The sequence below is a fragment of the Budorcas taxicolor genome, chromosome 5, assembly GCF_023091745.1.
Source record: "Budorcas taxicolor isolate Tak-1 chromosome 5, Takin1.1, whole genome shotgun sequence".
Taxonomy (NCBI): Eukaryota; Metazoa; Chordata; class Mammalia; order Artiodactyla; family Bovidae; genus Budorcas; species Budorcas taxicolor.
Window position 1 is genome coordinate 68,158,929 of NC_068914.1, and position 24,364 is coordinate 68,183,292.

At 42.3% G+C, this 24,364-nt stretch overlaps 1 protein-coding gene and 1 pseudogene across 1 annotated transcript in view; both read right to left on the reverse strand.

The window, feature by feature from the left end:
* UBE2N (ubiquitin conjugating enzyme E2 N) overlaps positions 1-20,510 on the reverse strand; it is a 38,976-nt gene extending 18,466 nt beyond the window's left edge. The window contains exon 1 of the mRNA XM_052641274.1: positions 20,373-20,510. Within this exon, the coding sequence (XP_052497234.1) occupies positions 20,373-20,402 (30 nt within the window). The 5' untranslated portion in view covers positions 20,403-20,510. The remainder of the gene's footprint in view (positions 1-20,372) is intronic.
* On the reverse strand, positions 3,851-4,961 carry LOC128048829 (hsc70-interacting protein-like; annotated as a pseudogene).
* Positions 20,511-24,364: the final 3,854 nt, after the last annotated feature.

The window sequence follows — 24,364 nt, forward strand, 5'->3', positions numbered from 1 at the left end:
GCCTGGTAGGCTACGGTCCATAGGGTCACAAAAAGTCGAACATGACTGAAGCAACTGAGCAGGAACGCACTGAAGTTTACAGTCCCAAGGCTGAGCACCACAGTGTCTCACATTCCAAATGAATGAACAGATCGAACTTTCAAAAATGGTAGGCTCAAGGCTTTAACGAGCCAGACAGTGGCTGTACACAGCTGGAGTACACAGAAAGGAGACTGTTTAAAACTTCAAACCCAATCTTCACACACTATCTTCAAACTTCTGCTAAGAAGTCCTGCCTTGATACCCTCTGTACAGGTTGTGCACTTAAAAGGACCAAATACTAAGCACCGGAGGAAGCAGGCTTTAGTTTCTCTTGTCCCTTTAGCAACCGTGAGGCTCCAATAGTTATGTTCCTCAACTTTAATAATGATAATTTGCTCAATACTAACTGGCTGACATATTAAAGATTCCATCCTCTACCTCAAGATTTTTGGCAGAATTTGAAATAAAATTGCTCAAGAAACCAAATTAACATGAAGTTAAAGATTTCAATATTTCACAGATTATCTATTTGGTTGTAAGTTAAATAATCTTAAGAGATCCAACTGGAGTATAACTCAGTACATGTAATTTTTTAAATTCTTCTGTGATTTCAGATTTTATTTTGTCCTGTGCTATTTAGCCAGAGGAGAAATGACCACAACAACTCAGATTTTAATACAACTGGACTGCAAGGAGATCCAACCAGTCCATTCTGAAGGAGATCAACCCTGGGATTTCTTTGGAAGGAATGATGCTAAAGCTGAAACTCCAGTACTTTGGCCACCTCATGCGAAGAGTTGACTCATTGGAAAAGACTCTGATGCTGGAAGGGATTGGGCGCAGGAGGAGAAGGGGACGACCGAGGATGAGATGGCTGGATGGCATCACTGACTTGATGGACGCGAGTCTGAGTGAACTCTGGGAGTTGGTGATGGACAGGGAGGCCTGGCGTGCTGCAATTCATGGGGTCGCAAAGAGTCGGACACGACTGAGCAACTGAACTGAACTGAACTGAGCTGAAAGAGGCACAAATTTACACACTAAGGCCGAAGTATTATTTGATAGAACACCTGTGTACAGTAATACTGGGTCAAATTCATCTACTTCATCCAGGCAGCCTGAGTCTCTAAAACAATGTGATCAAACATTTAAAGAATATTAATGCTGGAATGAGGGCCTGCTGGCAACGTGAGCTAATATATTATGTAGAAATATATCTGAACCAAAAAAATGTTACAAAATCATAAAATAACTGATTTAAATTGTCCAAGTAAACAATGGCTTCTTTGAGAAAAGGAATTTGCTGACTGGGACACAGAGGTTGTGGACACTTTTCAAGGAGTACCCCTTTGTTGAATTTTGTAACATGCAAGTACTACTTATCAAAAACAAAAAACAAGAAAACTAAATAAAATCACCTAAAGAAACTGAATGTGCATTTTGAATAACCCTATTTTCAAAGTAATAATGTCTCATCAAGACAATCTTTAATTAAAATTCAGAACAGACAAAGATTAACTCACAGCAAAGCCTATGGGGAAAAAGATGCCGTAAATCTAACAGTGCAGACAAATATTCCTTCCATATAAACTGAAAACATACTTCAGAACAGTATGATCTTTCAATTAAGTGTTCTGCTGGGGTGATGGAATGTTCTAAATCTTAACTTAGATGGCAGTTTCATAGCTGTACACATTTGTCAAAACTCAAGCTGCACACTTAAAATGAGTGCATGTAATTGTATGTAAATTTAAAGTTGATTTAAAAGAAAAAAGTATAGTATGTGTCATGAGCTTACTGAGGGAAGGAAACGGGTCTTAGTTTAGGGAAACAGGGTTCTTTATTCTAAGCCTGAGTGAGTAATTGCTAGGATTTGGGGGCAGGAACAACACAATTTGACCAGACATGAGAGAATCTAAGCAGTGGAGCAGTGCAAGAGAAATGAGAAAAGAGGGGAAAAACCAAGAGCCAACAAGGTGGGGCACACCATTTGCTGCTAAACTCCTAACTCAATAAAAATCACTCAACATGCAAAATGCTTGCAACTAAAAGACCTTGTCTGGGTTATAGCACGTACAATGACAGAACCACATACAAAAAAGGAAACCTCAAGACCTTAAACTACTAATAAATGGCCAAACTTTGGGCAGGACATTGAACTTTCAGAGCCTAAAGAACTGGATAGCTAGATGCATTTAGTTAGAACTCTAAGGTGCAGGAATTGACAACTGATTGATCCTTAAAATTGACCTGGATATTCACATACTATACAGTTTCATGTAATCCTCAGAAATGTGCACAGAAACCTATCAAGTGGCAGAACAAAGACCAAAAGGCCACTCTATAGTCAAAAGCTCTTTTCATACATCACAGTTAAGAGTCTGGAATCCTCAGCATCCAGCAGAGCTTCACACCTCTGCATTCACGTTAGGTGAATCAACATGTCTCTTAATTTGCTCTGGTAGTGTACGAAGCAGTGTCTTTAAGGCTGATGTAGGGACATCAAGGACAGGCGACCTTGTCTCCCTTGGCATACTCTCTCTCTAATCCCCACTTGAAGGCATGCAGTTCTGTCTTTCCTGAGATTTGAGGGCTGACTAAACAAAGTGGGGGATTTAACGATATGGAACAAAGAGTACATAATGCTTTCAAAAAAAACGACAATCAAAAGAAATACACACATTTTAAAAACCTGAATAAATTCCTAACTCTGTAGGACTCAAGTCAAGCCAAATATCGCTACATCTCAGGGGATTCCTGCTCTTCTCTATCAAGGGCTAGACCAGAAAGTCAGTTTCTGTCTTTAAAACCTCTACACTGGGAAATTTTTACCTGTGCCAGATTAAATATCTTTCAACTGAAATAAATTCTGTACTTATGACTCTGGGGGTGGAACTTTGCAAACCATATTTCTGCTCTTCCAGGGCTCACTGTTAACCTCTGTACACAGGTGGGTGCTTAAACTGCAAGGATGGACTCGCCTCTTCAGGCTTCTAGCCCACCCGAAGCGCCTGTCAGCACTACCCAATCAATATCCCAGCTGCACATTCATCTAACAGCAGCTTACTCCACACCAAGAACCAGTTTGGGGTTTTTTTTGTGGAAATATGGAACATTTATTTTAGATATCAGACAAGAACAGAGCTAAGTAATCCAGTTTTACTGCAGCATTATAAAAACTGTCCCTTCACCACAGTGTAAGGTTTAAATGCATGTGGACCTGCGATATAAAATGCAGGAAGACAGCTGCTGCCCTGCCAAGCGCTTCCAGTCCCTCCCCAGGCCCTGCTGCAATACTGGTGGTCCCAAGAGTTACAGAAGCAAACCATTTAAAACGATAACAACAAAGCAATTAAAAAGACAAATCAAAATGCCTCAGTAACTGTATGTCCAACTCAAACTTTATCTATTTAAATGTTGTATTAGCTTCCCACTAACAAATCTTTATTTCACTCAAACTTGGAACAATAAATCTTCCATACTGATGTATCTTCCTTGCCTAATCAATTCAGAGGAAAAAATCAAAATGATTAGTAAAGAAAAATGTAGGGGGTTAATGCACCTTTTTAATTTTAAATATTTTTAAGGTTTAAAAATTGCTTCAAGTTTTAAATTTCTGGTCGGAAAACATTATCTGAATGAACACCCTAACAGCAAACCGCTGTAAAATATTTTCAGCTGCATTTGGGGCAAAGAGGAAGGGATTACCTTCAAAGCACCCCAGCTTTCTTTATGAGAAGGTCAGTGGTACACTGGTTTGTATCACTGCAACATCCATGAGGTGATCTAAGTTGCTTTTCCTCCAGCAGGGCTTTATGTCAGAAGGGCATTATGCTTGATCTCCAAATTTGGCCGACAATTTACTGATGAGATTCCTAACCTTTGGATTGCTCTGATATTTTGACATATTTGCCGGGTTCTGGGTCACATCCTGGAAGGCCACCATAACTTCTGGATCCTGCATGCCTGCAATGCAGGACCTCTGGATCACTACGAATTTCATTGAGCCTAGGCTTTCCCAGCATTCCAGGCATGCCCCCTCCCATTCCAGGCATTTCTCCAGGAAAATTACCAAGCATTCCCCCAGGAAAGCCACCTGGAAAACAGCCATACTGAGAACCTGACTGTCATCTGGCTTCTTCCTCCCTCTGGGCTCTCCCATGTTCTTCCCGAGCCTTCTTAACCCTTTCTACTCTTGCTCTGATCCTGGGCTCTTCACGTTTTCACTCACACTTTCTCCGATGTTCAGCAATTTTCTGGGCCCTTGGCTGAACTTCCTTCAGCACTGCACTAGCATCTTCATCATAATCCAGCTTACAGGGAAGGGCAAGATCATGGGCAGCCTCTTCCCAACGGCCCAGAAGTCTGTGTGCTTTCCCCTGCCACTTACTTGTATGGCTGAGCTGAACCAGGATTTATTTCAATAGCTGTCACAGTCTCAGATGGCAGCATTTGGCTTCTGTAATTTGATGAAGACACTGGCTCTCTTGGCATACAAAACTGCCAAACGAGGCTTTAGCTCGATGGCATCTGTGAACGAGTCAATGGCTTTCTGGAGTTCACCATCACTTAGGGCATCAGTGGCAGCCACTTTTTTATCATTTGCCTGATCCATCATCTCCTCAGTTATCTCTACATTCTCATCTCCCATTTCCTGAGAGGCATCAGCGTCTGGTTCAATCACCTTCACTGTCCATTTCTAGATCACTTTCCTCACTTGATGGGTTTGTCTTTTTGTTTTCCTCTGCCTTCTTAGCATCTGTTTCTTCTTCCTTGGTATTTTCTTCCGATTTAGTTTTATGAGCAGCAGGTAGTATTTTACCCCCAATGCTCTCCACCTACTCCCCCAGGACGCACATTTTCTCAGTGTGCAGATCGCTCTGGTCCTGCTTACATATTTTCACGACGGCTCGAAGCTCACTCACTTTGCACGGGTCCATGGTCTAGAGGCGGCTGGTGCGGCCCGATTCCAGGCCTGGGCAGCGTGATCACATAAAGCTGCCGTGGGGCAGAACAGACTAGAACCTTCCTGGCCACTGGCTCCGCCAGCCCAACAATCTCATGACCCCAGGTCCTTCGCCTGTTCATTCCTACTCCCTCTACTACTGCCCTGCACACTGCTTAGAAACTTCTAGAAATGTGGCTGTTTGTGCTGCTGCCTGTCTCTCCATCCACACATTCTTTTAGTAACTCAGAACCAGTGCTCTAGAGGGACCATCCTCCTTTCAAGGAGGCGGGAGCTGTAAGCCTCTGCAAGGAGTCTTTTAGAATAGAATATTCTCTTGCGTGTGGCCATTAAATAGAACATGATCCCTGACGCTGGCCGAAAGAACCAGTGTGATTGGCAGAGCATCCCCCTGGAACCCCCATCAGAGGGCTAGACTCGCTTCAGAGTTCTGGATCCCAGCTGGGGGTCCTTCTCTCAGTGGCTAAATTTTAATAACCTCAACTTCTTCGTTTCTGACCCCAGACTTAGGAGAATGACAAGGAGTTTAAAACTAAAAGGTGTGGTGATGATGATGATTTAGTAGGTAAGTCATGTCCAACTCTTGCGACTCCATGGACTATAGCCCACCGGGCTCCTCTGTCCATGGAATTCTCCAGGCAAGAACACTGGAGTGGGTTTTCATTTCCTTCTCCAACTAAAAGGTGTATCAGAGCTACAACAGAAAATATAGCTTTGATTTGCTCTAGCACAGTGTGTGCTTCCTACAGCTGCTACATCTGCAGTACCCTGAAGTTCTCTTCTCATCCTTTAGTCACCTAAGTAACAACCTGACGTGTGACAGCTCGCAGGTGTTCACAGAACTGCCAGAGGAACGGATTAGCCCAGCCTGCACACTGCCTGGTACCACCCCACCCCTCTGACCCTCCACACTCAGCAAGACACAAAGGACAGCTAAGAAGCAGGAAGGCAGCTGTGCCAGTTAAGGAAATGCCAAGTCTAGAGCTGCCCACACAAGCACCTCAGTCCCCAGGTGTCTGGGAGCCCCTCCACTTGACACTGGCGGAAGCTACAGTGCCCATATCCAATAAGTAGAAAATAATCAAACTCAGGATTCAAAGGCAATTTACTGGTATCAAAGTGAGTTTCACAGAAGTCAGGACCAACCCTGTACGAACTAAGACCCACCCTTCCTCACCTTTCAAGGCAGAGGACCTCGGCTAGATGTTCTTTAGAAAACAATCTAATAATACGCTCAAAGTAAGCCACACCCAAGTGTGAATGACCCAAACAGAATTTCACAATCATGGTAGAACTCCCAACAACTATACAACCAGCTTCTTCCCAGTCAGGTAATCTCCAATACCCTGATGAAAGATTTAGGGTCCAGCAATTCTGTACACAGCTTGGTAATACTTTGAGGTAACAACTTCACACATTTGGGCATCAAAAATAATCTATAGAAAAAAGCATGCTGCACACATCAATATTAAGGAAGGTGATTTTCCTGCCAGAGGATACAAATATTCTGTCTCAATCTTTCTCACTTTCACTATAAATCATTTTCAGTAGATGTGAGAACAATAAGACTCTTGATACTGAGCAAAATGGGCAACATTTCTGTAGTTCACAATCACATTTTTTTCAAGACAACTGTTTTCCAACAGAAGTTGTATGATTAACTCTATAATATAAATGACAGAAGAAATAGTATGATAATGTGAAACACCTACAATTTTATAATTATAATGTGAATCTTTGGACTTGGATTTGCAACGTGTATCTGGGGCTCTAAAAGACACAATCTTTGGGACTTGCTGGTAGTCCAGTGGTTGAGACTCCACACCTCCACTACTGTGGGGTGTGGATTGCAACCCTGGTCGGGAAAGTAATCCCACATGCCACGCGGAGAGGCCCCAAAATTAAATAAATAAATAAATAAGTGTGTGTTGGGGGGGGCGGACATGATCTTTTTATAAAAATGAATGTTAGTGTGTTTATATACTAAAAGCAAATATTTTAATTAAAGCATTCTGACTACACATGCCAGCTAACGGCAAAATGAAGTAGATGATATGTACCAAGCAGAAAAAATTATCTCAAGTATTTGTTTTAATCTGCCATAAACCACAGAGATACCTATCAACAATCACTATAAGCAACACAGTTGATACTCAGCATACTAATACTCTTAATGTTTAAAATATTAACATTCACTGGTCATAATTTACATAAATATATAACCCTAATTGGCCTGATGATCCAAATGAACTAATCAAGTAAACACTTTACAGTAAAGGAGTATATGTGTGCATTCTTAAAATATTAAAATTGTTATAAAAGAGGAAATGTGCAAGTTCTATTTTCTTCTTTCATTATATGTGTATGTGTGTGTGTGTGCGTGCACACGCGTGCTCAGTCACTCAGTCACGTCCAACCCATGTGACCCCCATGGACTGTAGCCCGTCAGGCTCATCTGTCCATGAGATCTTCCAAGCAAAGATACTGGAGCAGGTTGCCATTTCCTACTCCAAGGGAGCTTTCTGACCCAGGGATCAAACCCTTGTCTCTGGCGTCTCTAGCATTGGTAGGTGGATTCTTTACTACTTCGCCACCTCGGAAGATAGTAAACCTAAACATCTGCATTTTAAAGTCCTACCTGAGGGGCTTAAGGAGTGAAAGGCTGCTCACTGATGAGGACTAGCTTCCTGGCTATCCGAGTCCCACTGCACACTAATACAGTAAGGACCCGCTGGTGCAAGCCCTGCCACGACGGGAGGCGGCACTGGGCTTCTCCACCGCCTGTTTATGGCCCAGTTACAACTAACCCGCTGTTATCAATTCAGCAGCAGAAAACAAAAGGCTAGTGTATCTGCAGGAACCACGAGGGCAGGCATTTAAAAAGCATATACGGGGAACCTGTCTGGCGGTCCGCTGTTCAAGACTCCAAGCTTCCACTGCAGGGGACACAGGTTCAATCCCTGGTTGGAAACAAGCTGCATGGTGTAGCCAAAACAAGAATGCAAAATAAAACAAAACATAAGCATATAAAAGGCACTCAAAACCCTGACCCAAGTAGTGCCAAATACTGTATTTGTCTGATTACAGAGAACAAATTAAAGTATCTTTTCACCAGTTGTAAAAAAGAATGAAATCTTGCCATTTGTAACAATGTGGATGAACCCAGGGATACAATGCTTAGTGTGATAAGCCAGACACAGAAAGGCATGGTGTCACCTATGTGCAGAATCTTAAAAACAATTTGTTTAAAGTAAAACTCGTAACAGATTAGAAAGGTGGTTATCAGGGTCTGAGAGGAGGAGGGAAAGAGAATATATGACCAAAGGATATAAACTTTCAGAAGATAAGTTCTGGTAACCTAATGTACAACAGCTGACTATAGTTAATACAGTGTATACTTGAAATTTGCTAATAAGTATTCTTTCTGACCACCAGAACAAAAACAACAAAGGTAAGGACAGATGTTGGCTTGTGGTAAATCATTTCACAATGTATACATACATCAAAACATCCCCTCATACACTTTAAATACTTACAATTTTTATTTTTCACTGAAATGACTCAATTAACAATAGGACATTTGTTTCCTAGAGTGCCTTTATAGGATCCTAGAAAATAAAGCAAATGACTTCAATTTTATGCCTGATTTTCATGTAGAAAATAGTATGCTAGTTTCTAAACCACGATATACTTGATGCTAGGAATATAACCAAGATGACTACAGTCAAGATTCTCTGAGAGAGTAAAAGAAAAAAAAAACCCGAACTCAACCAACACAGAATGCTGGGCAGTAACACTTCACACGAAGGATGTTCTCTTGCCAACATGTCATAATTCAAAAGTTAGAAAATATATCATTTTAACTTGTAAACACCATCAGTATCAGCAGTTGTATGGGAGAGGGGAGACAAGGAAGGAAATGTCAATGAAGAAAAGACCAAGTTGTGAAAAAGCCTTACCTGCCAAGTCAAGGAATACGAACTCGAGCCTAAGCTCACCATGATCACACTGGGTGTTTTTAGAATAACGTGGCAAGGGGGAAAATGAAGAGGGTGAGAGAGAGCATGCACACGTGTGTGTGTAAGTGAAGATAGATGTGTTCTCTGATTAATGCAAAAAAAAAAAAGTACAGGAGCAGGTAAGAGCCCACATACAAAGATAACTGGAAGGATGAGAAACAGGAATAGGTTAGGAGAAGCAGAGGAATTTCTGAGGTTCAATCCACTGGCTTAGTAACAGACTGAATGTCTAAGGGGGTGGGGAGAGAAGTAAATGGCAGGCAACTCAGTTAATGTTAGTGTAATTAATAAAGAAAAGAAACACTGGAAATACTGATGCAAGGGAGGGGAGAGAGCAAAATGAATATACTCCACTGTAAAATAAAAACTGATTTCAAAATGTCTTCAAGACATCTAAGCAGACTTGGTAGGTAACTGGAGAGACCTGAAACCCAGGACAAAGGCCTTCTTATTCATTATACTGGAAAGCTATATAAAATTTCAGAATACTGCTACTACTCAGCAGTTGTGCCCCCCCCCCCTTTTTTTTTTGACAATTGCTTAAGGGCCAATTTAAAAGCCTAAAAAGGAAAATCAGTTCCAACATTAAATAATCATAGCTTCTTCTCAATGAAAAGTTTTAAAAAAGGAATCAGATATAATGGAGGCCCAGAGAAACTGACTTGGCCAAGGTCACATAGTTTCTTAACCCTTGAGACAAAAATAAAAGTCAATGCTGGTTCCTACTCATTATTTACCAGAATTGGCTCAAATTTCTCAGTATCCAGCGATAAAATCCAATCTTTTTTATTTCTGGCTTCGCTGCTAGGCTTACAGGATCTTAGTTCCCTGACCAAGGGCTGAATCCAGGCAGTGGACTCCAGCCACTCAGCAGTGAAAGTGCTGAGTCCTAACTCCTGGACCACCACCGAATTCCCAAAATTCAGTCTTTAAAATAAAAATGTACTGCCCACTGACAATTTAAAAATAATAATGACTCACAAGGCTAAAGAAATTTCTTAAATTTTCGAGAGCAATGCAGATTTCAAATGTGATTAGTTTTATGGAAACCAACAGATTTAAAACTTCTGCTTTGCTTCATTCAACATTTAATTTCTTTAAAGCATTTATTTAGGAAAATGTCAGTCCAAAAAAAAAGTCTGTAAGGGAATAAAGTATTGATACATACTACAATATGGATTAACCTTGAAAACATGCTCAGACACCAAAGCCATATTATGTGATTCCGTGTACATGAAATGCCCAGAATAGGTGAACACATAGGGACAGAAAGTGGCTAAGTGGTGGCCAGGGGCTGAGGGAGTGAGGAGAGAGAACTGCTGAAGATGCAGGGTTTCCTTTTTCAGGTGATGAGAAAGTTCTGTAATTAGATAGTGTTGATAGCTGCACAACTTCGTGAATATGTTAAAAACACAGAATTATACATTTTAAAAAGAGTGAATTTTATGATATGTGATTTGTACATCAAAAAATGGAAGCATTTGGTTTTCCTTTCATATTCAGTAAGTTTTCATATTCATATTCATTTTTATCTACAAAGTGGAGATCAGAACAGCAAAAGAAAGTAAAGGGGAAATAATTATCCATATTACTTGATTATTTTTAGTATGTAACATTCTGTATTACTATATTAATTGGATTTTTAGCAAATGACTATAAATCCATGAACTACACTTCTAAAGGAAAAAAAACTTCAAATTAAAAGACTGCATATGAAGTGTCTGTGGGCCAAGCAAGTAAGTGCTGACTCACGTTACGGTTTTAGCACTGCTCAAGTGTCTTCCTAGAGTTTGGTATGTCTAACCTGGAATAACATTCTCCCCACACTCCACTTTTCCCCTTATCTTTCAAAATTCAGCTCCAATGTCACTCCCCTAAAAACCTCTTTCCCTATACTGATCTGGAGGGATCTCCCCACTGAGAATGTCAGCCGTCAACATCCTCACTGATGCCTCTGTTTTCTATATATGATAAGGTAGCTGTACATGTGATTTTAATTCCACCACATTCTACCTATCTTTGCACTGGAGCCAAGCACATACAAGGCCACTGTTTCTGCAAGGTACACCCTACAAAATCATCTGGAGATCTTAAGACAAAACATAACAAAAAACCAGGCTTGGGCTGACAACTGTTTAATTTATAAATGCCCAAAGAGTTCTGATGCACAGCCATAAACTAACTGCTCAGATTATAAACAAGTCTTCACAGAAAATATCTTCTAGTTCCTACTACTCAATACATCAGCAACCCGCCCAGTTAAACGGGGAAAAGATTCTGATAAGAAACAGACAAGGTTTGGCCAAGTGTTCTGATTTCTAATCACAGTCAGTGGCAGGAACCTGAATTGAGATCGCAACCCTTATCTGAACCACCACTATAAAGACAGGGTAGACAGTACTTCACAGGGGTGGGGGGTGGGGGGCGGCGGTTATTACCTAGTGGGGATAGCTCTTTTATAACTAAAGGTAAAAGACTGTGCCATCCACTGTGAAAAGAAATGACTTCTTTAAAGCCAAAGCAAGAATAACAGTATGTGCAAGTGTCGGGGGAATTTCACTGGAAAGTACTTTTCCTTAGTCTCTCTGAGGCAGTGAGGAAATTAAGTAGGTACATACCCTCGAGTGGAAAACACAAAATTCAATTTAATATGTAAACGAGTGTAACATAATCTATTTTTAGGCTTACTGAATGAAAACCATCTTGTTTCAAACTCACACTGGAGAGGTCATGGTCTGAGGCAGTGACACCTCAAACGTATTTCCCCATCTGCTCTGTAGTTCCTTCTCACTGGAACCCCAGACGCCCCCAGATCCAGGGGCCCAGGAGAGCAGGACAGGACCCTGCCGCCCCAGAGAGGCATTCCATCTTGAGGCAAACTACAGTCCTAAGGAGGACTCCCGCAGAAGCCTCTAACTAAGCGACGGTAAGGCACCATCCACCTCCCGCACTGGATTTCTGGAATCTATGATGCGTTCGTTCGCTCTCTCTCCCCTTCCAGTATTCGTATTTGCTGTCCCTGTGTCCACGCTCTCCCTCCTTTCCAAATTTAAAAACATTCCTCAGCAGATGCCTTTCCTCTGACCATGGTACTCCAGGTTTTCCTTCTTTCATAACACACCTCACAGTAATTTCCTGTTTCACAACTGTTTCACCAGACAGGGATACCTGTCTTGTTTACCTGGTTTAGTGAATACATACTATGCCGTCAACAAATATCCATTTAATTGAACTGAAGCATGTTTTATGAATGGATGGTAAAAGGCAGACAAATCACAATGGTACAGAAGACTGAGCTTTGGCCTCAGGCTCCTTCTAGCCTACGACGGTCTTTGGCCACCGTCCAATGGTAAGGGGTGTCTCTGATTTTCCTGAAGAGCTCTCTGGTCTTCCCATTCTATCGTTTTCCTGCACTGAAGAAGGCTCTCTTACCTCTCCTTGCTGTTCTTTGGAACTCTGCATTCAGATGGGTGCATCTTTCCTTTCTCTTTCGCCGTTCATTTCTCTTCTTTTCTCAGGTATTGGGAAGGCCTCCTCAGACAACCATTCTGCCTTTTTACATTTCGTTTTCTCAAGGGTGGTTTTGATCACCGCCTCCTGCACGTTACGAACCTCTGTCCATAGATCTTCAGGCACTCTCATCAGATCTAATCCCTTGAATCTATTTGTCACTTCCAGCGTATAAGGGATTTGACTTAGGCCACACTTGAATGGCCAAGCGGTTTTCCCTACTTTTCTCCAATTTAAGTCTGAATTTTGCATTATGAAGCTCAAGCTGGAATCCAGATTGCCGGAAGAAATATCAATAACCTCAGATATGCTGATGACGTCACTCTAATGGCAGAAAGCAAAGAGGAACTAAAGAGCCTCTTGATGAAGGTGAAAGAGCTGGCTTAAATCCCAACATTCAAAAAACTAAGATTATAGCATCCGGTCCCATCACCTCATGGCAAACAGATGGGGAAAAAATGGAAACAGTGACAGAGTTTATTTTCCTGGGCTCCAAAATCACTGCAGATGGTGACTGCAGCCATGAAATTAAAAGACGCTTGCTCCTTAGAAGAAAAGCTATGACAAACCTAGACAGCATATTAAAAAGTAGAGGCATTACTTTGCTGACGTAAACAAAGGTCCATATAATCAAAGCTACGATTTTTCCAGTAGTGACGAATGTGAGAGTTGGGACCATAAAGAAGGCTGAGTGAAATGAACTGATGCTTTCCAACTGTGGTGCTGGAGAGACTCTTGAGTCCCTTGGACAGGAAGGAGATCAAACCAGTTAATCTGAAAGGAAATCAACCCTGAATATTCATTAGGACTGAAGCTGAAGCTCCAATACTTTGGCCACCTAATGCAAAGAGCCAACTTCTTGGTAAAGACCCTGATGCTGGGAAAGATCGAGGGCAGGAGGGGTAAGACAGGATGAGATGGGTGGATGGCATCATTGACTCAACAGACACGAGTCTGAGCAAACTCGAGGAGATAGTGAAGGAAAGGGAAGCCTGGCATGCTGCAATCCATGGGGTTGCAAAGAGTCAGACACGACAGAGCAGCTGAACAACACGGTGACTGAACAACAGGCTAAGGGGGTAAAGGGGACAGTAATCCCAATGACCCTTAAAGGTCACTAAAAACACACCGACTTTACAGCAATATCATTTTCCTTAGTATAAACTACAAAGAAATCTTAGAAAGCTATGAAGATATAAAAAGCACCCATAGTCTCAAGACACAAAGATAACATTTACTGCCCTTCTTTCTAGTATTTTTCTAGACTACAGAGCCTTCAACCACTGGATGGTGACAGACTCTTAAAAACAGAAACCGATTTGCCCAAAACAGACTAAGCCTCTGACACTGGCATATTGTGACAGCACTGGAAACTAATGCCATCCCGCGCTAAGTCGCTTCAGTCACGTCTGACACTGCGACCCTATGGACTGTAACCCGCCAGCCTCCTCTGCCCATGGGATTTCCCAGGCAAGAATACTACTAAAGGAGTTTGAAAATATGAAGACAAAACAGTCAGTTAAAATAAAAAAAAGGCAAAATATGTCAACATTAGATTCTGAAATCAGTACCTAAATGTACTTCAAATTACAGCCAAATCCTAATTATTCAGAAACATCTGAGCTACAGGCCAACCCCAAATTATAAAAATGTCTATTCCTAAGTATCTTCAGGGGATTTTACAATAGCTACATCCAGAATTTTAACAAACATACAACACCCTGAATGGTGTGGTGCAGCTCTTGAAAAACTAGATGATGAAGAATTCCTTCCCAGTTCCCCAGGTCTTCCAACCACACATTTAATAGTTTCTGTCGCCTGAAATGCCACAGCCACAGATCTCACTCTCTTAGACTACGGTGATCCTACATCCTTCGTAATCTACAAACCAAACATGACTACTTAATATTAAAAAGACCAAAACCAAAAAAACTTCACTTGGGAAGCATTTTTAAAAGCTGCTAAGATTTTAACTGAAGTTAACTGAACCCCTATTTTTCATATCCTAATTTGTAAATCCACAGATGTCCTATATTACATTTGCAAATAAACCAAGAAGAAATCTTTAATAAGGGGGGGGGGGAAGAATCCTTATTTCTTAATGTAACACTGCTACATACACTATGCCTTTCAGATCTATTTTGGTTTTAACAAGTAAAATCATGTAACATTAAGCAGCCACATCAGAACCAGGTTGACTAGAACTGTAATGTCCAAAGCCCCTGTTGAAAGCTATCCTCATTTCCTTGGTTCTGCTATTTATTCCTACACTGTTTATGCATCCATAACTCAGACTCAAATGTATGTTCAGAATCCATACTATTTGAATCCAAGGCAGGGAAGTTATTTTCTTCTTAAATCCATTTACACACAGGTAAAACAAATCACTATAGACAGCACAGGGAAAAAAGTATAAATACTAACTTGCCAGCCAGGAATCTTAGTCATTCGATTTCTTTGGCCTACAGTCTCCTCATCAGAGAAGTAGAAGGATAATGTTCTCTACTGTATATAGCTGGAAGTCATCACAAGTGTGGAAAAAACTCAGAACCTCTACAAAGCAAATGAGAAATATTTCTAATACAATTATTTAGAAGGCCGGTTACACAGGAAGTACTTAATAATTTGACAAAACTCAATTTCTATTGTGGGAGAGTTGATCAATCTGGCCTGAACAAACTGCATGACAAAGAGGAGCTTAAAAAAACTCAACTGACTGCTATTTTTAACCTACTTTCAATTATGCCTACATTCCATAATCAAAACATTAGGTAGCATATTAAACAATATCCATACAGACTGAAAGTTTAATCACTACAGTGATTAAACAGTAGTTCAGGGACTCCAACCTAGAATCCATGGAGACTGAGGGAGTTCACAAATAAGCTTGTCAAGAACCTAAATGCCCAGAAGTCATATGCAAAAAATACAGCTGACTGTACTAGGAAGAAGCACAGAGGATTCTTAAATTGGAACAACAACCAAAAGAGCTAAAAACCAGTTTCTACTCATATTTTTACTATATGGGGTTATCTGCTTCCTAAAAATGTTTTCATTACAATTTATAACAAGTGCATCTTCAGATCATGGTAAGTTTTTCATGCCTTTTTTTTCCTTAAATGGGAAAAAAAACCATCATCAGCCAAAGATTTTCAGGGCTTAAAAAAGGGGTTGGTTTTCTGAATTACTTTTCTTACTAAAAACTACCATATGTACTAAAATACGTATCAAATGATATTAAAATATGTATCACTTTTAGTGACAAAAAACCTATTTTTTCAAAATAAAAATTATTAAAATAAAAAACAGAACTCAAGACTCAGTACAACATCAGATTACATTTTTAACAATTTGAAACTAAACCTCATGAAACAGAAAAACAAATTGTAGGAAAAACTGATGAAACTCTAATCTCAGAAGGTTGGTTTGCTAGGTTTTAATCAAATAAGTCAACTCCTTGAGTAACTTAGTAACTGTTTGCTTAGGCTATATTTTATTGATTTCATGATTAATTTTGAGAAGAAAATTAAAGGAATATCATTCTGTCAATGTAACATGTAAAACACACAAATTTGTTTTTAACCAAGCTGCAACTACAGATCTCTTTTATCTGTCCCCAAAATAACTCTGATTCTTTATGACAGACAGATTAAGGAGGACCTTTTATTTTAGGGAGCTTTCACCCTATGAGACTTTTAAGCTTTAATTGCTCTGTCATTTCTATATAGACTAAAAGACGTTTAGCTCGGGAAAAAGACGAAAGAAAAGCAAATTCTATAATTCAAGCTAAACACATAACTGCCAAGATTCCGTGTAACTCATATATTTGCAAAATATCACTGTGTAAGACTACATCACAGCAGTTTGTATAGCAAAATACAGGGAACAATCTAGAAGTAATCAATATGCAATTAGTAAAATGAAGGTCTAACCACAAGGTTTCTCAAAACAGTCCTTTAAAAAAAACTAGTCACCTCAAAGATATATTTAGGGGCAAAGGGAGGAATTAAGATATAGTATTTACTTCATGTGTGTGTGCTAAGTCACTTCAGTTTTGTCAGACTCTGCAATCCTACTGTACGTAGCCTGCCAGGCTCCTCTGTCCATGGAATTCTCCAGGCAAGAATACTGAAGTGGGTTGTCATGACCTCCTCTTGGCAGGAGGGTTCTTTACCAATAGTGCCACCTGGGAAGCCCATTTATTTGGGGAGCAGGGGAACAGGCCGAACACAGACTCACGAAGTCTCTCTAGTCTTTCAGGAAAAACATACAATAAAAGTTGTGGCTGTCTGGGGAGGGGAACTAGAATGCTGAATAAGAGATGAGTCTTAATCTTCCTCTACGTATCCTTCAGAACTTTTCAAAGGTGCTCTATGTATTTCCTAGTCAACAAAAGACTGATTTGTTTTTAATGAATCTTATGGGTAGAATTAGAAACTTTCAGCTCAGACATCAATTCAGATAGAATTTACTAGGCAGTGACAATAAATTATATAGAATAACTCTCCTAAAGTTTTCTTCCAAAGAGATTGAATAGCATTCATTCAACCAGTATTTCAAAGTCTAGGCATTAGATTTGTAGATTATGCGTTGGGGGGATCTGAGCAAAATCCTGCCTTCATGGAGTTTCATGGAGAGTAGAGACAGAGTAAATAATGTGACTTTGAGTAATGATGACTGCTATACCGAAGAGAGGGAAACGGGGGATAAAGAGCAATTATGGGGGTGGAGCAAGGACCGCGTTTTAGGACAGTGTAGGTAACCCTCTCTGAGGACAGGACATGTAAGTCGAGAACTGAGCAACGCGGCAAAGTCAGCAACGCGATGAACAGAAGGAAAACCCTGTGACTGAGCATGCAGGGCCTCTTACTGCTCAGGGCACAGCAAAGCGGCAGGATGGCTGCAACGGGGCGACCTAAGGAGAGAAACGCGGGCCGTGGTCTCAGAGGGAGGTAGATCCCAGATGCATGGAGGGCCTCGTAGCTAGGAGGAAACAAAGTCAAGATTATAAATGCAATGGAAAACCTTTGTGGAGTTCTAAGCGGCAGAATGACTAGATTTATATTTTTAAAAGTAACACTAGCTGCTGTTTAAAAGATCAATACAGTAGGCCAGGCAACAAATGATGGAACTGAATAGTGGTTTCAGACAGACAGGGAAACGTATCTGATTCAGGGGTGGGTGTGGGTATGTGTTAGTCACTCAGTCATGTCCAACTCTTTGCAATCCCGTGGACTGTAGCCCACCAGGCTCCTCCGTCCATGGGATTTTCCAGGCAAGAATACTGGAGTGGGTTGCCAATTCCTTCTCCAGTGGATCTTCCCAACCCAGGGATCAAACCCAGATCTCCCACGTTGCAGACAGGCTCTTTACTGTCTGACATTTGAAAAATAGAGCCTGCAGAATTTACTGCTGGATTAGAAATTGGAATTTGACTGCAATAGCAACTGGGTGAAGAGTAATTTAAAACATCATCTTTATGTGTATAGTTACAGTTGTTAAGGTACTTTTACATGCATTATGTCATTTCACAGTAACAAGAGGCAGGGGAAGGTCCACTGGGTCGAGATCCAAGTTCTGCCCCCTCTGCTGGCTTTGAAAAGCCCTAGGAAAACTCCTTTGAATGGGCTTCTAGGCCCTAAAACAGTATCGTTCACTTCACAAGATTTCTGCAGGTACCAAGTGGTTGAAGTCTTTTGCAAATGTAAATAATGCCCTTTTTGAGGCAGAAAGCATCACACTGGCCAATGAGAGACACTATGTTCCCATCATTCAGGACAGCAGTACCCCACTGCCACCACCATTATATTCCACATAGAACCTTGTATTGTAGTTGACAGAAAACACGCAAACTTCTTAATTCTGATATAAAATATAAACGTGTTCACCAACTATGGAAAAGCCTACATAATATAAGCATGGGCAATAGGCAAAAAAAATTGTATAATCTTTCAATCCATCCTAGAAACTAGAGAAAACAGTTCCTTTTGCTATAAACGGCATTGAAGTAAAACCACCTCTTGCAAGATAAAATCCAAACCAAGGAAACTTTCACTAGAGATGTTATCACCAAGACTTCAACTTTTTGCTTCAAGACCTATCTGTAAGTTCATATAAAAGTCCCACAGAATTTATTTTTCCCATCCAAGGCTTTCATATTATTGCAGAATATATCCAGCCTTAAGCAAAAATGGAAAAAATATATGTAAAGTCTTTAGTTCATTATGTATTTTTGAGAGTTACCTTGAATGTCAATGTGTACCGTGTACTTATACTTAGTCGATAACCTGAATACCAGCAAATAAAAATCCAAGGATATTTGGTGTATAACCCTATCCTCCATCCCTCATATTCAACTGGGGCCTCAATAAACATGACCATTGCGGCCATGCGACTGTATTAAAACTGAAACCACATCGTAAGTACCCTCCAAAGCACACAGTCATTAAACTGCCTTGGACAGAGTCGAAGACAAATCTTTAACACAACAAATGAAGGTTTGCTTCATGCAACATTACGAAGGGTCATATCATTCAGACTCCAGAGCACAATGACAATCTGTTCTACTTCTGTACTTTCTAGTAAGACTTTCTACCTTACAAAACACGTGGTATTTCTCTACATGAAGAACCTTTAGGTCAGAGACACCCCATCTGAGATATATTTCACTGCAACTGCAGGAACACTACACAATACATCATCCTTCAACAGGTCTATCACTTCACTTAGCTTGCCATCTTCCCCTAAACTTTAACGACAAGTTAAGTTAAATACACGTTCACCAGGTTATAGCAAGCAAACGATTTTGCAATTTAGGCACTTGAACTCGCATAGTGAGCAACACAGAGGTTCAGCTAATTTCCTTCATTAAAAATGATCAAAAATTCTCAAGGTTTTGTCTTCGTGGACTTCAAGGAACATTTCACATCTGAGTATTTGATGTTTCTGTAAAGAACTTACAAAACCAAGATGAATTTTCTATGGTTCCATTCGTACTTGTCAAAGTATATATTCATAAGAAACCAAAAAACGATTTTTAAAAAGTGCAGGAAATACAGAGGCAAAGTATTTCACAAGATCCCCCATACTCTTTCCCCCAATTCCCGCCCGGTCTCGCGTTAAACCAATTTCCTGCAAACAGAAACAGCTCTAGAAGAGTTTGCCAAGCAGAGTAAAATCACTTCGCTGAGATAACGAACGGAAACGCATTTAAAGCAGAGGAGATCGCGGAAGCGAGGGCGGCGGGGCGCGAAGCCCCCACGTCCCCGGACCCCAGCAGGAAGGGGCGAGCATGTGCCGGGCGCTGCAGGACGCGCGGCCCTCCCGGAGCCGCCTCCTGAGGCACAGGGCCCCGCCCGGCCTCACCGTCCCGGTTCATTCATTCTGAACCTGCGGCTACCGCACCCCTGCACTCCCGCCCCGGCTGAGATGGGGCTCCGAGGCCGAGTGACCGCGTCGGGCCACAACCCCTGCCCGGAGTCCGGGCCCCACCGCGATTCCCGCGCGCCCGCGGCCTCTGCTCTGGGGTGGTCTGAGAGGCCGCGGAGGCCCGTGCCCAAAACCAGAGTCCCGCAACACCGCAGCCCCACCCTCTGCCTAGGAGCGGGCCAGGCCTTCCTCGCTCGCGGGGGAGCCTCCTGGGGGCCCCCGATCGCCGCCACCCGGGTGCCCCACTGCGGCCGGAAGTCTCCCCGGCGCCCCCTCCCCAGCACCCGACTTCCCTCGCCGCCGCGTCCAAACCCTCTCCTCGCTGCCTCGGGCCTCCTACCGCAGGCCGCGGGCCGGAGAAAGCGAGGGGCCGCGCTGCGCGGTACGCCGACAGGGCAAGAGCAGAGCCGGGGGGCCCAGGCGGTTACCTTGATAATCCTACGGGGCAGCCCGGCCATCTTGTCAGATCCCGAGTTCGGCCTCTAGTCTCGTCTCCGGCTCCGCTCGCCTCACGCACGAGTGGAAGTCCCAGGCTCCACTTCCGGGGGACGTTGCCGCGCCCGCCGCCGCCGCCGCCGCCGCCGCCGCCGCCGCCGCCAAGGCCCCTCGGGAAATGTAGTTCCTGCTCGGGCGCGGGCGGGCTTCCCTCGGACCTGGCCCCCTCCCCCGCGTTCCCCGCCCCAGCCTCGGCCTGGGGGTGGCGGAAGTGACGCGCCGCGGCGGGGCAGGGACTTGGGGGAGGCGGCGCGGGGCGGCGCGGAGCTCCGGCGCTCGTGGCCGAGCCTGCCGCGCGCTGGTGGCACTGAGTGGTCCGCGCCCCGCAGGCCTCTTATCCGCGGCCACGCCCGCGCCACTGGGCGACGTAACAGAGGCCTGGCCGCCGACGTAACCCATTCATCCGTTCGTTGGCTCATTCAACGTTACTGCATTGCGCGCGGTCTGGGCTGGCGGTGGGCAAAAGACAGGTCAAATTGATCGCAGGCTCTTTCCTCAAAGGGAAGCGAAACACCGAAACTCCCAAGTAGGGTCTCGAAAGTTTTCCAGTAAAACTCTAGCCAGAATTTTGGTGCCTAAATTTTGCATAAGTCGAGCCTTTTCGATACACCCCTTAGTCCTAGGAAAGCTAAAAGAAAAGGATTTGGAGAGAGTTTGGGGCGGGGAAGAATGGTTTCTGAATGCCTGGCCCTAGCGGTTGACTTGCCGATTGGATCGCTGGAGGAATGACCTAGGAGAGGATTAGAGAGTAATCCCTAAAAGAAGGATTACCCTTAGAGTGCCGGGGTGCTAAAGGATTAAAGTGAGGGTACCCGAAAATCGGATTGTTGGGAAACCATTTCGTAACACTCTGATGATTGATTGCTTGCTCTGTGATGGCCTTTATGCGGTATTATTTTACTTTCACATCATAGCAACCTTAAGGTGCTTCCTCCACTTTACAAATGAGGCTCAGAGACATTCACTTTTCCCAAGGTTGTGTGGGAAGTTTTGTTCCGAGGCAGATCTACCAAAACATGGACCCCTTAACTACTTTGCTATGGAGTTTACTCGCCCAGTAGCTCAGACAGTAGACGGTGACTAAAAAAGTGCCCGGTGCTGTGTTAGTGGATGAGGTTACAAAGAGGCTGACCCTGCCTTCCAAGAACTAAAGAGTACAGTGGAGAATAGCGACAAGTCAACAATTACAATTCAGTGCCTGAAGGGCCATAGTAGAGGTTCCTTCAAGATGTTATTTGAACACAGGCATTAATTGTTTCAGAAGTCAGAGAAGGCTCCTCAAAGGAGAAGTGGCATCCTTAAAGATGAAGAAGAATCTAACTGACTTGGTCAGGGGAGCATGCCAGGCCTAGAAAGCCTGTGAATTGCACTGAGCTATAAGAAAAAAAAAAAAAAATTAGTGCATTAAAGAATTGAGAATATGAATGCAAGAAACCTAGTAAGAACAATAAGAGAAAATGTCATTAGCGTGATGCTAAATGATTACATGGACTATCTCATTTAATGATAAAGTGTATCAGGTAGGCTGTCTTATTACTGTTATTTTTTAAATGAGAAACCAAGCCTCAGAGGCAATAATGAGAACTTTGAATAGCTAGAACTCTGAAATGAGTAGTTCTGTCATTAGAAGAATTTGGGAAAGTAAATGACATTGGACAGAGATACTGGGCAGAATATTTCAGAGAGGTCCAGGAACCCACCTTGATAGGAAGAAAGGCAGAGTGAATATGGGATTAGAAGGGTTCTAGTCCAGTGCATAAAAAAATCAGCTTCAATTTAGTGCTGAAAAGGACAATAATCATTTATTTAGTACTTGAATCTGCAATTTGGGCAGGGCTTGGCAGGGAAGGCACATCTCTTTACATGCTGTGTCAGCTTGGGCAGCTTGACTGAACCAGAAGCACTTCCAACCGGCTCACATAGCAGGCAAGTTGGTACGAGCTGTTAGTCCTGCTCCAAGTGGGCCTATCCCTGGAACAGCCTGGGCTTCCTCACTACCTTGTGGCTGGGTTCCAAGAATGAGTGTTCTAGCAGGCAGAAATGGAAGCTGAATCACCTTTTTTTTGGCCTAGCCTTGGAAATCAGGTAGCATTACTCCCGCCATAATCTATTGGTTGACTTCTCGTCATAAAAACCCACCCAGTTTGAAAACTAGGGCACATGGCCCCCCTCTCTTGAAAGGAGAGCGGCAACTTCTAGAAACTAGCAGGGTATACATATGATAGAAAATAGGATTGTGGCCAACTTTGAGAAACACAAACTGCCACAGGTGTATTTGTCACAACGTGTTTACAAGCCGCCTGCCTTAGAATCATCCACAACACTGGTTAAAATAGCATTCCTGGAGCCCTTTTCCAGAGATGCTAATTTTCTAGGTCAGTACTGGGGCCTGGAACTCTGCATGTAAACATCATGGGTAATGTTGATAGATCCTAAAATTTGAGAAGGAAAGATTTTGAATAAACAGCAAAAATGTTGCCGGTGCCTTCTTTTGGCTATTCTGTATCAGAATGGATAGTGAGAATCGTGGAGGTTAAGAGTGAGAGCACTGAAGCCCCACCTAGATTTGAAAACAATTTGCTTAACTTGGCTGATCTTTTGTTCACCTATAAAGTGTACTTCATGTGCTTATTGTGAAAGTTCAATGATATACAAATATGTATATTAAGTACTTAGAACACTTCATAACATATAGGGCTATTATTTTTGTAATCTTGATGAGAACCATGTATAGTTTTCCATAGGAAAGCAGATTTTTTTGTAAAGCACTTTAAGCAACTAGTTCTTTTGTGTTTTGGGCTGTGCTGGGTCTTCACTGCTGCATGCAGCCTTTCTCTAGTTGCGTTGCTTGGGCTTCTCATTGCCATGGCTTCTCTTGTTTTGACGTAGGTTCTAGACACAGGCTCAGTGTTTGTGATGCCCTGACTTAGTTGCCCAGCAGCATGTAGGATCTTAGTTCTCAAACCAGGGATCAAACCCGTGTCCAGATTCCTAACCACTGGACCACCAGGGTAGCCCAGGAAACCAGATCTTTTAAAACTTGACAGTATAGATTGTTTGGCCAAGATCAGTTTGATGGCCTGAAATTCTCTTAGATAAATATTATATATATGTAATATAATATACCCCCCAGTGGCTCAGCAATAAAGAATCTGCCTGCAATGCTAGAGACACAGGAGACAATCCCTGGGTCTGAAAGGTTCCCTGGAAAGGGCATGGCAAATGGCAATCCACTCCAGTATTCTTGCCTGGAGAATCCCACGGACAGAGGAGCATGGTGGGCTACAGTCCATAGGGTCACAAAGAGTTGGACATGACTGAAGCTTCTTAGCATGCACTCATATATATACACACATATATATATATAAATGTCTTTACCATTTTTTTTTTCCCCTTTGAGAACAGCTTACACTATACTTATCTGGAAAATAAAATCCAAACTTCTGATTTATGTAAGTCCTGTAGAACAGGATCTATTTTAGAAGAACAGGTTGCCACAGGGCTGAGATGCAGTGTTTATTCTCAGGTTAGAAAGCTGGTTAAGAATCTTAACATATTTATAAAATACAGAAAAAATAAAGATATCCACAAAACAGCTGGAGAACAGTAGTAAAACAGACTTTTACTCTGTGATGGATAGGGAAGCCTGGCGTGCTGTAGTCCGCAGGGTCGCAAAGAGTTGGACATGACTGAGTGACTGAACTGAACTAAACTGAACCTTTGGATTTTGAATGTGTTACCTATTCACAATATAAAATAATCCAGTTCACTAATTTCAAGAGTCTGAAAGGTGTTCAAAGTTCTTCACATGCTGTCCAAGAATGATATCACAGGGACTTCCCAGGTGATTCAGTGGTTGGGAAGCTGCCTTGCAATGCAGGGGACACAGGTTCCATCCCTGGCTGCAGAACTAAGATCCTGCATG